The sequence below is a fragment of the Passer domesticus genome, chromosome 20, assembly GCF_036417665.1.
Source record: "Passer domesticus isolate bPasDom1 chromosome 20, bPasDom1.hap1, whole genome shotgun sequence".
NCBI lineage: Eukaryota > Metazoa > Chordata > Aves > Passeriformes > Passeridae > Passer > Passer domesticus.
This window is the reverse complement of record NC_087493.1, coordinates 6,772,461-6,789,289: the sequence shown is the minus strand read 5'-3', so window position 1 is coordinate 6,789,289 and position 16,829 is coordinate 6,772,461. Positions and strand designations below refer to the sequence as shown.

Here is a 16,829-nt window from a genome sequence, read left to right as displayed (position 1 = left end):
CTGAAGCATTCTTGGTGTAGTAATGTGTGATTTGAGTAAAACTGGCTCCACAGGTCAGTGCCACAATACTCTTCAGAACAGCCCATGAGCTCCAAAACCACAATACTCAGAACCGGGATGAGCAATGTGTCTGACCCTTTATTAGTTTTTGTCTTTGAAATACAGGCACGTCCTGCTAAAGGAGTGTGTGGTAAAGAGGCTTCATGTGCTGCCCATGGTGGATTGTTCTGCAAATGCTTTATATATATTTTAATGATGTTTTTATTGGTAGCATATTTTGTGATATTTTATTGATCCTTACTTGTTTTTTTTAATGTGAAGAGAGCAAGCAATGAACACTAACCTGTCTTCTAAAGCACTTGACAGTGGTACACTTAGCAGTACTAAGAAGTCTTTTATCCTTTTCTGAATCAGAATTCCTTATTTCAGCCAAGTATGCTAATTTATCATTTATGCACATTACCATAAGCTTCTCTGTTCTCCCAGAAAATAAAATAAAAAAGAGCAAAAGTTTGCTTCTTCTGGAGAATCTCAGCAGAACCCCAATTTGAAAGCCATGCTCCTCTAATGAATTTTTTAATGGATTTTAGTGCAGTGCAAGTGCTGCACTGAGAGTTTGGTGGATTGGAGCAGGAAGAAGAAGTTGGGTCTGCACAACCTCATCAGGATACTTCAGTCTTCAGGGAGGCAAAAGAGCACCAGGTAATGAGAACTGAGTGGCTGAGCTCCTGTAGCCATGGATGCTGTCAGATTAATTCTTGTGTCAGCATGGGAAAGGATGGGACCATGCCCCCATGCTGTGCTGTGAACATGGACTTCAAAGCATCAGGCTGGGCTGGAGGTGCTGTATGGGACAGATAGCTCAGGTTTTGATCACTCTTTGCTTTGATTGTCAGAGGAAATGGAAAAGAAATTGGCAAAGTGAAGAAGAGCAAAGATTCATGTAACAAAATACACTAAATATATACTGTTCACATTAAACATGCCTTGGAAAAGAAATTTTTAAAAAATCTATTTTATTTGTTCATAAGAATTTTGCATTTGAGAGAATGTGACAGCTGTTTCTGGCCAGTCCTGCACTGAAGGTTAAACAGATGAAGGCTGTGTTGCCAACTGGTTTTGTTATTAGCAGAGTAGTATAGTAGTGGCATGTTCGTACTTAGATAAGAAAAAGTAAATAAAGTTCAAGATGATAGAAGGAGATGGACAGTAATGGACTTGCCTTTTCTAGCTAAAATCCAGAATTCTCTTTGCCTTTGATAGAACTTTCAGAGTAATAACCTGCATATGGTGTTTTTCTAATGTGCCTATGGCAAATCGTCACTGACAAAATGTTTTCATGGCAAGTACATTAAAAACCCCAACCAAAGCACTGAAAAGTAGCTGAACATAATTAATTAATTCCTACTGGGTTTGATCCCACTTAAGCTTATACTGAGACAAACTTGTGTGGAGTGTGAGTGCTCAGCACCAAACAGGCTAAGAAGCTTCACTGGATCCTCAGGGTTGTGGCTCATCTGTCATTAACCCTGGACTCTCCTATTTATTATCTGATACCCAGCATCCCCCATCCATCTCAGGGGTGCTATCAGGGAGGACAGATGGGGCTAACGGGGATTTTAGCAGTCCACACTTAGTACAGAAATACCAAATCATATTTTTGCCCCAGACCAGTGTCCATGAGAGTTTTGCCCAAGGTAAGGTCTACAGTAACTGCTTGCTGGTTTTTATTGTTTTGCTAAATTATTATAACAAAAATGCCTTTCATTGCTTTGTATTTTCTTTTGTGGTTGCCCATAGTAGCTGCAAGGGCTTTTGTACAGGTTGTTAGTAGCATTGCTCCTTTCTTTGGAACACTACATTAGACATATTTAGGGATTTTGAATTACTCATGTGAGCAGTCTCCCTATTCTTTAGTGATGACAATACTACCACCTCTCCCTGATTTATATTCTGTTCCTATGGCAATTTAACTCGTTATCTACTGACTTTCTCCTTTGAAGCTCAACATTCATCTGAAGGTTATAGAGATTTTACTAAGTCTCCCCTCCTTTAGACACATGTTCCTCAGCTGATACTTTTTCCAGAGGCTGATTTTTCAACATTAATAAGCACTGGAATATTGTAACCTTATCTCCTGGCTGAAATACTTAAAATTTACCTGCTCTACTTCCAAGAGGCTGCAAAATGTGATACCAGTGGCCTGTGACAACTGAAAAATCAGAATTTTGAACTTCCTTCTTCAAGCTGTTGGCAGCAATGCCGGGGTTACCTGGTGTAGTAGGGGCTGCTCACAGCTGGCTCCGTGAGCACCTGGAGGAGTGGAGTTAGGAAGAAGCAGGTGATTCCTGTCCCCTCTCCTCAATGGTATCACTATCTGATTTAATCCTCCTTCCCGAGGAAGAGGAAGGATGATGTGCTAGTACAATCTGATTTCAAGCTTTTCCTCTATAAATGACACCACCATGAGGTGTTTTCTGGAGGTTGTTTGGAACTTCACAGGCAAGTCTGGGGTGTACAGAAAGTCTCAGTAACAGAGCCACTGTTTGTGATTTAACAATTCAGAGTACTCTCTGCATTCTGGTACAGGCTGGATTAAACTATCCCAGCTGGCTGTCTGGTTCTCATAGGCTGTCTTTCTGACAGTCCTGCTTCTAAAAATATCCCAAGTTGGATTTACAACACTGATTTCCCTATAAGTAATCCTTTACTATCACTGGAAGTCCCCTACTCACACAAAACATGCCTGCAGTTAAAGAAATGGTAGTAGCAGGAGGAGACTGGTGTTTCAGAACTTCCAGTTTCTCCCTTTTTTCTTCATTTTCTTGTATTTTTGTATTGGTTTTCTCAGCAGCTTTTAGCAGCAGTAAATCTCAGTTCCAAACTGTGTGTACAGCAATACTTATCCATTTATTCAGATCCTGTTCTCACTTTCATTTTAATTATTCTGTAGCAAATTAAATAATTGTGTGTTTATAAGTGGTCCATGGTTTTTGGAAGGGCGTGCAAAGAAGAATTTTTTTTCATGTGTTGTGGACTACGGTCTCTTGTTTGAAAGTCTCCAGCCATGAGTTTGTGAAAAGTGCATAACCCCAAATAATTAAGCTCCTTGACTTTCTGCCTTGGCAGTGATAAGGTTGCCACAATGCACAGCTGCGAAATGACTGGAGGTCTCCTGCAGCACATTTTTCATTTTTATGCTTAGGGGAAAAAATTGACCATAAAATTGTTTTATGACTTTGCCACATGGTAAAGTTAAAGGGTCCCACTTTTACCATAAACTTCTGGAAGTTGCTACCTTTTATTTTAACAAGGCAGACAGTGCCTGAGCTATGGCACTCAGGCCAATTCTGCTGATTAAATGGAAAACGGGCTTTTTCATTAAATGATACAGACTCTAAAGTATTAAAATCTGTTTTGCATAGAGGCATTAGGCAGCAGACGCAAATGACTGGTGTCTTAGTCAGAGACTTTGCCTAAGCCAAGATTTTCCCTTAATCATTGTAATACAGTAGGATGCTCCTGCAAAGAACAGGGAATTAAACTCACTTGAGTCCATATAATAGTAAATAAATACTCCATTTATTTATTTAAGCATTCCAAAGCCTGCCTGCCTTTCCATGTTACCAGTGCCAAACATATTGCTGAATCTGATGCACAGTTTTAAAGCCCTTAAACTTGAACTATTTAAACATTACTTCAATTATTCTGTCTACTAAAGTGATAATTGGGGGCTAAAAAGTAACCAGATTATTGTAGAGATCTCTTTTGACTGCCTTTAACACCTAGTTATAAGCTAAAGACTGGAAATTACAAGCCTCTCTGTATCATTCAGTCCATAGCACGTTCTGAAGCATTCTGCTATTTCTAGGCTGTTTTTCATCCTATGTTACTACTCCAGTGCTCTTCAACTTGCTCTGAGTGCCTGTCCACTTGCAGAACTAGGCAATAAAGGTCCCTAAAATAAACTACTTCTTTAGTGTGGATGTCAGTAGGATTTCCAGATGTGTAAAGAACATTAAAAGGTGGTTCAAGGTGGATTGGGACTCTTTAAAGGCTTCTGCTTTGTCTGGACTTGGATTTAATTTAGGCCTGAGCCAATCTAAGTCTTGCAGTGCTAGGAGGGAGAGGTGCTGTCCTGTCCCCTGCCCTCTCCCCAGCACCCCCTGCCTCTCTGCAGTCTTGATTCTAATATGACTTGGAGACCTCAGTGAAAATGAGGGAACAGACTGGATGAGAATGGAGGAAAGAAGCAGTAGGAATAATTCTGATCGTGATCTACTGGAATAGATTAATGTGGCGGGTCTAGGGCTGGCCAAACGCTATGCACCCACTAGAATATACTTATTTTCTGCTACGGGACAGGATTAGGAGAATAGCAAAGCAGGCTTAAACTTTAAAGAGTATAAAGAAAAGCTTTATTAAAAGAACTAAAAGAATAATAAGAATCAGACTAAACCCTTCAGAACACTTCTTCCCGCCCCCCCCCTTCCCACTGACAACGTACAGAAACAATTCAGTCAGTTTATCACTTCTAGAATAGTCTTTCTTCAGTTCACTTAGGGATAGAAGTCTCTCTTGCTATGGAGACTATGCTATGGAGACTTCTTCACAAGAAAACTGTTCTGTCATGGCTTTTAATTTCCACGAATAGCAGCCACCCAGAAATCTGCAATCATGAAGTCACTCCCATCTTTTGCAGCCTTCCCACAGCCGCGTTTATGGGCCATGTCAACTTAGGGGGTACTATTTTAAGGATGAGCTGTTCAAAAGCAAAGGTTCTCTTTATCTATCTCTGAGATCATCTCTGGGAACAGAGGTCTTCTTCTTTCTATGGGGGCAAAGGGTCTTCACTCTTATTTCTCTCTCTGTGTTCAAACTTCTCAAGGGCTCACAGCTACTTCAATATCTGCTTGCTTTAGCATAGATGCCTTTGCTCACATCTACAATTTGAATGCTTCATGCCCCCATGCTTTTCAATGAGTTAGAGGGAAAAGGAGTCTGATATACCAATTATACCTTCTCCATTGCCTTACAAGAGGATTTCATGCCAGGACTAAGGCATCTCCTCAACCCCTCCTATCTGGGACTTGACTACTTCTTTATGACCTTCATGTCTCATGTTGTTCTCTCTGTATCTTCACTCTTTGCATTTCTTTCACTCGAGAGAAAGATTTGATGTTTGTAGGTTTCATCTGTGCACTAAAAAGGTTAATATCTTGCCCGGGCAGTGGCTGGGGCAGTTGAGGTGGAGTGTTTTAGGCTTCGCTGGAGGGGCTGGGCCAGGATGGCAGGGCCGCGGGCCAGAACAATGGCGGCTGCTCTGGGAGGGGAGGGATGGTCTGCTAGGATCTCGGCAGCCAGGCTAGAACTCAGAGGTCGCCCCGGTGGGCCAATGGCTTCCTCTCCCCAGCAGTTTCTGGTGAAACTCAGCAGAATTTCAGCCAAACTGTGGGCCTGCCTGGCCGCTCTGAGAGAAACGGGACCCGGCTCTGCCAGCGCTACATCGGAGCAGGCCCTGGCCCTGCCGGGACCGCGCGGAGGGGCCGGGCTGGCCTGTTGCCTGTACTCAGGGCAGAAGCTAAAAAAAAGATAAAATCCTGGGCTTTGTTCATTTTAAAATTGCATCTCACAGGGGTGTGTTTTACTCTTTATTTGGCTTATCAGCATGGGTATTCTCAGAGCCAGCCAGCAATTGGTTTTTGCCAGGCAGGGAGGAAGCTCTTAACAGCTTCTCTTAGAACATCACTGGCATGCCTGGGCTCATTCCCTCCTCAGCAAAACTCAATTAATGCAAAACCAGCACAATCATCCTTCTTGGGTAACTTGGGAATTGTTTCCCCAGTTAAACAGAGGTTTCTGGAAGGCCCACAGAGGGTTCATCCAACACAGCTGAGACCAGCAGTATCAGGGCCAGCCCTGGCAGCTCAGTCTGCAATTAGCAGTCATACAATGCAGTCCTGCAATGATTTTTCCCTGGTTCCTAAAGCCTAAGCCAGCAAATATTCATTGCTATTCTTACCTGCACCAGCTAAATTAGACTAATGAACCTAGGCAGTTATTTTTCTTTATCCCATCTCCACTGACAGCATTATCTAAGGCAGGAGTGAATAGTAATTAGCATCAAGCCTTGAAAGTACCTGTGACATCACCAAGACACTCTCCCAGGAAGTCAGCTGGCTTGTTTACCTGCAGCATTCCCCCTCTCACTGCTGAGAGATGAAGATGTTACATCCCTCAGTGCTGAGAGCTTGTGGAAGAGCCCTCATTTATACAAGCAGCACTTGCATGGGTGGATGTACACTCAAAGAACTCCATCAGCTGCTGCCCTTCCCTGGAAATCTGCAGTCATTCAGCACCACTGATTTGCATCTGGGCCTATCGTTTGGAATAGCATGTTCTAGAAGTAAGACTTAACTGTGCAGATTTAGGCTCAAATTAGTAATTAATGCTTGACCTTGCTGGAGTTCACTTGCCCAAAACATTGAAAAACACACCTTCAAAGGACAGAATTCATCCCAGTATCTGAAAAGGAGTCCTTGAATCTCAACTCTTCTGCCTGCTGTTTGTCTGTTCTCTGTTGTCAAGGGAAATGCATCTCCACAGAGTGATTTGCCTTGTCCTAAGAGACTCAGCTCTGGCTGTCAGGACTGATTAATCCTTTGAAGGTGCTGAGCTCTTTCTATTCACTGCAGGAGGATTCAGACAACAAGATGAATCCTGCACACACTGCAGATCCAGCTGTGCCTGACTGACTGACATCAGTTTCCACTAAGCTCAGTTTTATGCTCCTAGTAAGAAAAGTTGAGGTCTCTATTAAAAAACACCAAATATTAATAGTACTTCAGAACTCCAACTTTCAAAACTAGAAGAGCCTAGGTAATAAGTATTGCCAAACAATGCTCTACATTTTTACATTGTTATAGACTAGGACTGATGAATTAAAAACTTAAAAACTCTTTTTAGAGCATCTGAAGTGGTGGTGATACCTTAGAAGTCCCATGGTATGTTTCAACCAGATTTTTGCTTTCATGTTCAGTTAACTTTTTTAGTTTGAATATTACTCTCATGTGTCTGAACAGCAAAGATCTTGTTTGCTACAACATCCTTTACTTTCAGAGCTTAAAGGAACAATACATGATGAGTTCACTTATAGAATTGAACAAAGGCAACCAAAATCAGTTGCATAAGACATTAGTAATTCCACAAAAAAAGCTGCCACAGGTCATATGTAGCTTATAAAACAAAGCCAATGATTACCATCAATTATAACATCATCATGCAACAATGCTGCAATTAATTTCTTACTCCTAAATAACTGCTGTTGCTCAGTGCCAAAGAAAATGCCACACATTAAGTGACTCATCACCAGTCTGTGATGCATAGTACAGATGTTAATTTGATTACTCATCTCTGAGAAAATAAGTGCTTTATGATAAAAAAGCTGTTCTTTTTTTGGTATTCTGAAAAAATGGTAACAGAGTGGCTTTAAAAATAATCCCTAAAGTAACACAGAGTTACTGTGAAGCATTATTTTGAGTTGTAGAGTTGGACACTGCGTAGTTCACAGCCATGGCCCAAGCTGGAGGAGGATGGGGTGCTGCAAACCTCATGCATCTCTTTTATATGAGAATGTTCCTATAGAAGGAAAATGGAAGGATCCCATTTTGTTTGTCCCAGAAAGTCAGCAAACTTTATTGTAAATCTTGAAAAAGGGCTCCATCTAAGCCACTAAAATATTTATCCAGCAAGAATAATGGGCCATTCTAGAATAGGTATCAGGATCAAGAAATTATGGTCTTTCTTGGAACAGGAAATACATATTATAGACATGTGTTTAACACAAAGCATTGCTATTCCGCCAGGGACTATGTATGCAGTTAACTTTATTTTTTGAGCAGAATTCTGTGGAGTCATCTCCAGAATTAAGTATCACCTTGTTTCTGCATGAATCAAAGGCAGGATGGTACTCAATGTGAAGTGTTACACACCAATGAGAAACAGAAGTAGCACTTCTGTGGGAATTTGAAGCACTTCCAGCATTACTTTGTAGTTAATCTCATTCTTGCCTTTACAAGAGACATAAAGGCCCCATCCAAAGAGACCTGGTTTGTTTGTAAGTAGCACAGATATACAATAAACACAGCAGTGTCATTTGGAGATATAAGTCACAAAATTTGCAGTGCTTGGTTAAAAAAGAAAAAAACCCCAATTCCCTAATTTTCAGAATGGCTACAATTTTTACAGAAAACAATTTTTACAGATTAACTTGCAAATACCTTCGGGCAGAAATAAGAGGTGGGTAATTCCTATGGTGACATACCTCTCCAGAAAAGGCCTGGCCATTGAGGAGGTGCTCTGACCCCTGGCTGTCCTCGCTGCCAAAGTGTAACCGGATTTCCTCCAGGCGGTGACTGTAGGTCATTGGGCCCCCGGAGATGTTCACCAGGTGCTCCTTGTCTAACCGGAGGGACACGTGTCTCCCTGTGTTGTACATTGTCCCACTGACCTAAACAAAGCGGAGAGGAGACAAAAAAAAAAAAGATTTTTTCAAAATAATCTGCAAATCTAGCAAACTGATTGGAGACTTTGCTCTTTACACACCTTCACTCAAATACAGCGACGCATCTTGTGGTTGTGAGATGAAACAACCAACCTCGGGTCACACTTCAATTTCTGCTTTGAACCTTACGTTGTTTATTCAAATATTTTGCTAAAACCCTATGTACACATTTTAGCCTTGGGCTGACGTGGTGAATAGGACTGTTGCACTTCTAATTAAGTAGGTTTTTAGAGTACTTTTCTTGCCAGGTCTGAATAATGGCTTCATTTGAAAATTTCTGCACAGGAAATGGGAACATTTCAGCTGACATAAATTATTAAAGTACACTTGAACAAATCTGAAATTTAATTTTCCCCCCCTTCTTTTAATATTTATAACAGTTACCCAAAAGTAAAGGTGCTGCAAAAAGCTGAGATGCAATTTTTCATTAATAGGGAACTCTATGCCTCCCGGAGCTGCAGATAAAAACTTTCACCGTCTTCCCATGCAAGTCTCTTTGTTTTGTTATAAATATTTTATGTGTACAATTGTCAGGTCTTTTAGCCAGAGGAGTACAGAATTAATTCCAATTTGATTATATATGCCTAGTTCCTACTACACATCAAATATCTCCTTAAGATTCATCTTTATTCTTTAAAAGGCTGGATGTTGTGTTTTATTTGCAAACTGATTTACAGCTGTTGTAATGAAAAATGATTGCACAAATTTTTCATATGGAATATAATTCTGTTATTATTTGCACTGTCTTAGAAAAAGTTTGTAGATCAAGAAGTTCTTTAATTTATGCCATTAGAAAGTCAAATATACCAGTTTGAATTAGAGTTATTATTTATTTTTAAACATTCTGCATGGATACAAATGTACACTTGAATAACATTCATTTAATTTGAGAAGCAGAAGTGTAGCAACAATATGCTTTGTTGTACTTCAATGTAAAATTAAAGACGTTGAATATTATGTATTATATCCTATACTACATCAGTATCATGGTAATTAATAGTAAGTATTACCATAATTAATATTATGGTAATGTGCTGCAGTGTCATTTTATCTATAATACTAATTACTGAGTTTAAATGACCTGTTTTCTTTCACAGTATGTTATAAAAAGTTACACAGAACAGACTGTGCACTTGAACTAAATGAAGGAGATTAAACAGATTTTGATTGTTGTGGTTCTTTACACTTTGATACAGATGTTCTACTTTTTTTTTTTGTGTTTATTCCAATTTAAAATAAGCAGTAATAAATTTCTTATGAAAAGTCATAAAGACAGATATTCCTGTTTGCTGCAAATATGCCACAATGATTTTATTTATAAATGCTCTTTACTTTTTTTACTTGACTTTGCATGCATAATAATTAAATACCAAGTTTAGCTTAATAAGTCAAAGAAGGTTAGTTTATTGAACTCAGTTTCAGTACACTGAATATAAATGACACAAAATTGGTAATCATAAATAGCAAATGGAGTTTAAAAACAAACAGGGGAAAATGGATAAAGCCTCTTATTCACATTTGGAAGCTCATTCTTCACTGAACCCTCAGTTAAACTCAGCAGCTATGTAAAAATATTCAGAATCCATTTTCTTACTTAAATTGGCATAAATCTCAAATGAGGTTACCATTATTTTCTCTCCCCAAGTAAAACTGACCCAAATAACCCCCAGTGTGAATCAAATCACTCTCCACAGAACAGAGAGGAGAAATGATAAGAGGCAAATTCATGAACAGGAGTAACATTTGTCCTTCATAAAAGTGCAGTGCTCATAATGACATGGTATTGACTTTTTGGAACCAGAATTTTCCTGCATAGCTGCAGATGGGGAATACCAGTAAAGCAGTGAAGCATCTGAGGTGCCTCATTTCTGTCCTGAGAAGTGTGAACTCTAGAAGTGAGACTGTTAAATTCTCCTGCATGGGCACAGACTGGGCACCAGGCAGAACAAAGTCCAAGATCTTCAATATGAAAAATACAAGCCCTTTTAAGGGCTTTCTCAGGTTTAAAGGAAGCACTGGTTTTGTTGTGTGTGTCCAAAGAAAGAGGAGCTGCAGAGACCACTTGAGATTCAGCACCAAACTGCACCTTCAGGACATGCCCATTTATGAAGTAGGGTGTTATATTTTCCATGTACTGAGATCACAGCTGAATGAAAAGGCTGAAATATTGAGGAACTTTTTTTTGTGAGGCGACATTATGACTTGCCCAGGCTCTACAGTTGGCTGTCCTTGATTGTGAGAAGGACCATAATATGTGAATTTATTTCTTGCCGTTCAGGATATTGTCTGGTTTATACACAACCCCAAAATCTTACCACCTTTACAGGTGTACATTTCTAGTATAACCATTTACAGTTAGGACACAGAAACACTTGAATGTGTTCACCCTCTGTTTGCAAGCTCAATACCCACAAATGCCTTTTGCAGAGCAAATAATAAATTTTCTTTTCCTTTTGTGCAGTTTTAAGGGCTATAGCAGGAAAATGAGGTTCTGATCTTGTTCACTACTGATACGAGGATTCTCCATATTTCTAGTACTGAGCCTTTAAAGTGTTGGTGACTCATTTCAGAACAGGCAACTAAGTTGGTTTTGGGGAAAGCAAACTTGCATGTGGCCTTAAGAAAGGTTGCAGGTGTAGAAGTTAACAAGGAAGTATTTTCTGCATTTTGTACATTACCCTACAAAGTAAACGGTATGGAGAATGGGCATCTTATGGGAAAGATGTTGCCTTTTCCTGTCTCAGTGAACAATCTCTGCTACTCCAAAAAGCACAGTATTTAATTTTTATATGTGGACTGGAAAAAATGTTACAGAATAGTTTAAAAGGCTCATAAAAAAGACCTGTTAAGATCTATATAATTATTTCCTTAATTAGTCAGATGGATTTCAGGTGTTTCAGCATGGTGGCCTTTGTGTTGCTCCTTGCTCTGCTTTGTTTTCTGAGTGTTTGACTTGAAAGTTATACAAAGATGAAAACTCAGCAAACAAACCTGGGGAAGAAATAAGCACTAAATCTTGACCTCCTCTTTTTAAAAAAGATCAATATTCACATTTATCTTATGTGCTAGAAATGAGACTGCAGTAGAGAAAATATATAAAATCATCCATAAAGCTGGTCTGAGAAAACAGGAAAGCCCAAAATCATACAAGTTAATGATCAGGCCACAATCTCAGTTGACCTCATTTTCCTCACAGATTTAGAAACATTTCCAAACAGGTAATATTATCCGTGGCAAAATCCCCAGACAGAAGAGAGCACGCTCACGGGCTTCAATCTTAATTATGGAACACTTCAACTTCGGTAGGCTTTAATTAATTTATTAACATATTCCTGATGTAGTTATTTTCTATTTAATCTCATTACTTTTAATTCTTGCTTCACAGAGCTTTGTGCACAGAATTCTCCAGCAGCACTTTCTCTCTCTTTATCTTGATGCAAAACATCCACATGGGCATAGGCTGCTGATGTATTCAATACTTCATTTCTCAATAAGATCTGGGTATCCTGTGGTAGCTCTGTATAACTTGGCCCTGCAACCACAAAAAAAGTCCCAATTCTGCTCTTTGAAAGGTGGAACATAAGCAAAGTCAGTAAAAATGCACACCCAAGAAACACAATCTCTTTGCTGTACATTTATCTCAAAATGCTACAGACTTTATGACCACTAGGAAAAATCCCACAATAATAAAAAAAACCCCAGGAAAATCCCTAAACCAAACCAAAATCCACATAAAAACCAGTCCAGAAACATTCTTCCCCCCCGCAAAAAATTGTGGTTTTTAACCCATCATCTATGGAAACATTTTTGTTTTGTCACAGCTAACTCTGTATCTTGTTCCCTTTGTCTTTTCTTCCACAACTAGGACTGAAGAAAATACTTTCCTTTCTGGCCTACATCTTTATATTACAGCCTCTGTTAAAAGAGGCTCTGTTCAAAACCCTGAGCAGGAGAAAAGGAAGCCTGTTTCAGGGTGAAACATGCAAGAAATGTGAGCAGGGAATGCAAGAGGAAAGGGGATGGATGCTTTGCCTTTCAATTCCATGCTACATCTACAGTTCATTGTCACCTTCAAGGGGTGGCACAGACCCTCTGCTTCCTGGGGCCTTTACAAATAGTGAAATATTGCCTTTTGGATTTATTTAAGTTAAAAGTGGGCTGAAGATTAGTTCCAAGAACATTTTTAAACTTGTATCAGTACCTGCCATTGGAGCAGCACTGAATGTAAGGGAGCAGGAAAATCAATTGTGTATGGCTGCCTCCTCTGGTGTCCTTGGATCTTATCTGGAATATTAGGTGTCCCTTTCTTTAGGATAAAAATAAATACAGTCCAAAGAAGGCTTAGTGCTTTGGAGGGAAACAAATCACCAAGGTTTGAGTTGTCTTTTGAAGGAGTTATAGTGCCCTGGTTTTATGTGCTGCAATAACCGGTTTTTGATCATCTGCTGCCTGGCTTTTCCATCCTTTCCTCCTGGAGTGCCATGTTCCAGCACAATAGGAAAGCAGCTGTGCAGACTCTGGGAGGGGTGGGAATCGTGGACTTTCCTCCTCTGTGAGCAGCACCTGAACCCCTTTGCCACTACCTTTGGTTTCTACTCCTCAGCAATGGCAGCAGTGTCATGGGGATCCCAAGGAACCTGTGAGATGCACTGGATTTCTGCTCAGCTGCTCTCCCTAACAGGTGCTCCATGAAACATTAAAGCATTGACACTAATATTAAATATGTCATAGCATCCCCCATCTATGCATCTGAAGGTGAAAAAATGCAAAAATAAATATGCAATTGTTTTTTTTTTGTTTCACTGGGATACGTCAACATCTTTGCCAGGTTGGTTCATTTTCCTCTTGACAGTTAGGAGGAATTGTCCTATGGAAAATTTCATTCTCTAACTAATATTATCTGAACTTGAGTTTCTATGTGTAGTAATAAATTGAATCATTCTTCTGAGTCCCTCAAGCAAATTGCTTTCATTTAATGGGGTTATTTTGGTGGTTTTTCACAGTATCTTGACCGTGTCCTGTGATATAAAGTTTTTTCCTCCCTGATTTAAATTGACTGGACTGTAGAAACTACTCTCACCTCCTTTGTGCAAAGCAGAGGCTGCTTTTGCTTCAGGGTTTGAAAGTAAAGTTTACATAGACTTCAGGTCTGTGATCTGAAATCTGACTTTAGGGGCAGTGCAGAAGCACTGCACCAAACCAGAATTTCAGAAGTAACCTGCCAGAGCACCTGTTTTTCTCTCTGCAGCAGAATGATATTCCTTTATTTCACAGCAGTGGCTACTACATGGAACATTCATTTTCTTAATATTGTGCTTACGGTATCTGGTTAGTTTCAGTAGTTTTATGGTGTTGATTCCTCGAGCTGCTGCTAGAGGGGGCCCAAGCTGGAATATAAAATGGTTTTATAGAGTTGTTATTTAACAGTTCTTTAATGAAGTAGTGTTTTGAAGTCTTCTCTTAAAGAGGAGATTGCCATATTCAAATAGGAGACAACTGGTCTATCGATTTTCCAAACTTTTGAGATCTTTACCCTGGTCCTGAGGAACTTTCTGTGTGTATGGAGATACATGTACAAAAGAACTTTCAAAATTGTATTTAAGCAGTTATTTTCTACAGAAGATGCAGTTTTATTTAGGTGCTTTCAAGGAATATTTATACATCTGAAAAGTTATTTTATCCTAATACCTTTCCCCTGCCTTTATGCCAAATCACTGCATGCAACATTATGTAAAGAAATTGTGGAAATGCTTTATTTTTGAAAGCAATTTTAGGGGAAATTCAGTTTCCTGCATGCTTTCCTTGCAGCCAGCAGAGAGCAGCGTCCACCCATTCCACACAACTTTTACCTGTCTCCCACAGGGACAGCCACAGCTGTAAGAAAAGGAAAATTCATCGGGTTTATCCACAGCTTTAATTCAGGAGTGGTGGAATCAGCTGTGGGACAGAACTGTGGGATCTGTTCCACAGCTCAGGAAGGGTTTGGGGGATTCAGGCTCTGCAGGTTTCTTGGTCATCAGATAAAACATCCAGAGTGGCTTTTCTGGCAAGAATTCAATGGACCTTATGTTGTGTTTATGAAAAAAAAAAAAATGAGAGAGAAGAGAAATAAAGATAAGAAAACACAACTTACTGGGAGGGAGCTGCAATCTAATTGCTGGGCTTTGAAGAACAACAGGCACCATCATCAATATTTGATTAAAAAAGGCCCGTGTGAAAAATGTAAAATGTAAGAGAGAAGTGTAAAGATTAACGTAATCTTTTCATCTTCTCAGTTGAAAACTTTTTAAAAGGAAATGATGTTAATGAGCTTAATTAACCCATTTACCGGCTTAATGTAATGTGTCATCTACCAGTACATGGCATGACACACTTTTTTCCTGCTTTTAAAGCACTATTTTCAGTAGGAACTTCTCCCATTCACTCCTCTGCAGTTTTGCCAGTTTACTTCCCATAAGTGACTGGTCTGTAAAAAATGTGGAGTTAACCTCATAAATTAAATATTCAGGCTTACTGGCTAATAAGCACAATATGTCAAATTTCAGTAATCAAAATAATCTGCTTCAATAATGTATACTCCATTCTGTAACAAAATACAATTTTAATAGAGGACCCGCAGGGTCATGGTTAGTCTTGAGATAATTATATGCCATAGGATGTGCAGGAAAGAAATTGCTCCAATGACACTGGTAACACCCCACAGAGTGCACGTGCCACATGCTGCCTTTTAGGGATAATAAAGTGATTCATTGTGATGCCTTGTGAAGGCTGACCTAGAACAGAGACTAGACAAAGCTAAAGAATAAAGCAGGGATTTATTAGGAGGCCTCAACAGATCCACCTTGGGCAGCACAAGAGCCCAGCCAGGCCTGTGCCCCAGGTGAACCCAAAATGGCCACGAAAATGGACAACCTGTCATGAGGTCTCACACTTTTTTAAGTTTTGGTCCATTAGCATACTGGAGCTAATTGTCCAATTACAGCTCCAGGCCATGCAGTCCCATCCTTCTTGTTTTTCTCTCTTCAGTCCACCATTGTTTGTGCTCTTGGGCTGAGATTTGGATCATTTGTCCTTGAGTCCCCAGCTAGAGAATGAATTGTTTTGTCTCCCTACTCTGTGAATAGAGCTCACCATCCCCTAATATGAAGCCCAGACCCACACACTAAAGCAGTGCAGAGTCTGAAAAATATAAAAGCTAAAACCTGAGGCAACATTTTTCTTTCCACTACTCCATTAATACAATGACTTCTGCTTGTTAGTAACTATGGAGCCTAAAGCAAATGCAGCCAAATTTATGGTGTCTTGCACTAATAATTACTGGGCATGCTGACACCAGCTTTGCAGTCATGTCATGCTCTCCTTAATATAAAGCATTCCATTGTGAGTAGAAAAGATATTTTGGGGCATTCTAAGCCAGACTTTCACTGACTGAAGAACTCAGCTGTTAACAATCCTGTGTGTCCACTGCCACTTTTTTACCACTAACAGCAACCCTCATCCTGTGCTGTGACAGCCACAAGCATTATATGAAGGAAGAAAAAAATATATTTGCACGCTCCTCTTAGTTTATTAACCTTAGTTTATAAATAGGCTAAGTCAAAAAGTAATTAAAGTAATAATGAGGTTTTGGAGAGCTCCTTACCCTAATATATTCTTGCAGTCTATAAAGATTTTAGTTTGGTTTTTTTTTGAAGAATCTGCATTAAAAGTTGTATTAAGGATAATTTTTGTCTCTGCTAAAGGGATGTCAAAAGAGCTGCCTTTTCAAAATCTGAAGGTTTACATAAATATTTAAAAGGTTGTAAATGGCAGAGAAGCCAGCAAATTTGTGAGAAATACAAATCTGTGAAAAATTGTTCTTTCCATTTTTTTTATGTGGGCTCAAAAGGTAAAATTGAGTATGTTAAAAAACAGAGAGCCTGAGTTCCTTTTTAGAGAGTTACACTGATACACTGACCTTTGGAGCTTCCTGATTTCAGAGCTCTTCTTTCAGAGAGGTCTTGGCTTGAAAAGCTAGAGGTTTTCCAAAGGAATCCAGATCAGACAGAAATTTCTAGGATGTATATTGAAATTATTGTGTTTTAATTTCTTTATGTTTACCATCTAGCAAGACAGACATTTGATGCTTAAATCTCATTTGATCAACTGTGTATTAATAAATATGTTCCAGCTTTCTAAGATCTTGATTTTGCTTCTACATTTTCTTCAGTACTTTCATTCCTAACACATCCTTCCCTGCTGAGAGGATGAGATATAGCCAGTTGAT

At 39.4% G+C, this 16,829-nt stretch overlaps 1 protein-coding gene across 4 annotated transcripts in view; it reads right to left on the bottom strand.

The window, feature by feature from the left end:
• The window catches only part of CA10 (carbonic anhydrase 10), a 170,062-nt gene that overhangs the window by 26,673 nt on the left and 126,560 nt on the right, over positions 1-16,829 (bottom strand). For all 4 annotated transcript variants that reach the window (XM_064395854.1, XM_064395855.1, XM_064395856.1 and 1 more), the window contains one exon: positions 8,324-8,509. In XM_064395854.1, coding sequence (XP_064251924.1) covers positions 8,324-8,509 — 186 coding nt within the window. The remainder of the gene's footprint in view (positions 1-8,323; positions 8,510-16,829) is intronic.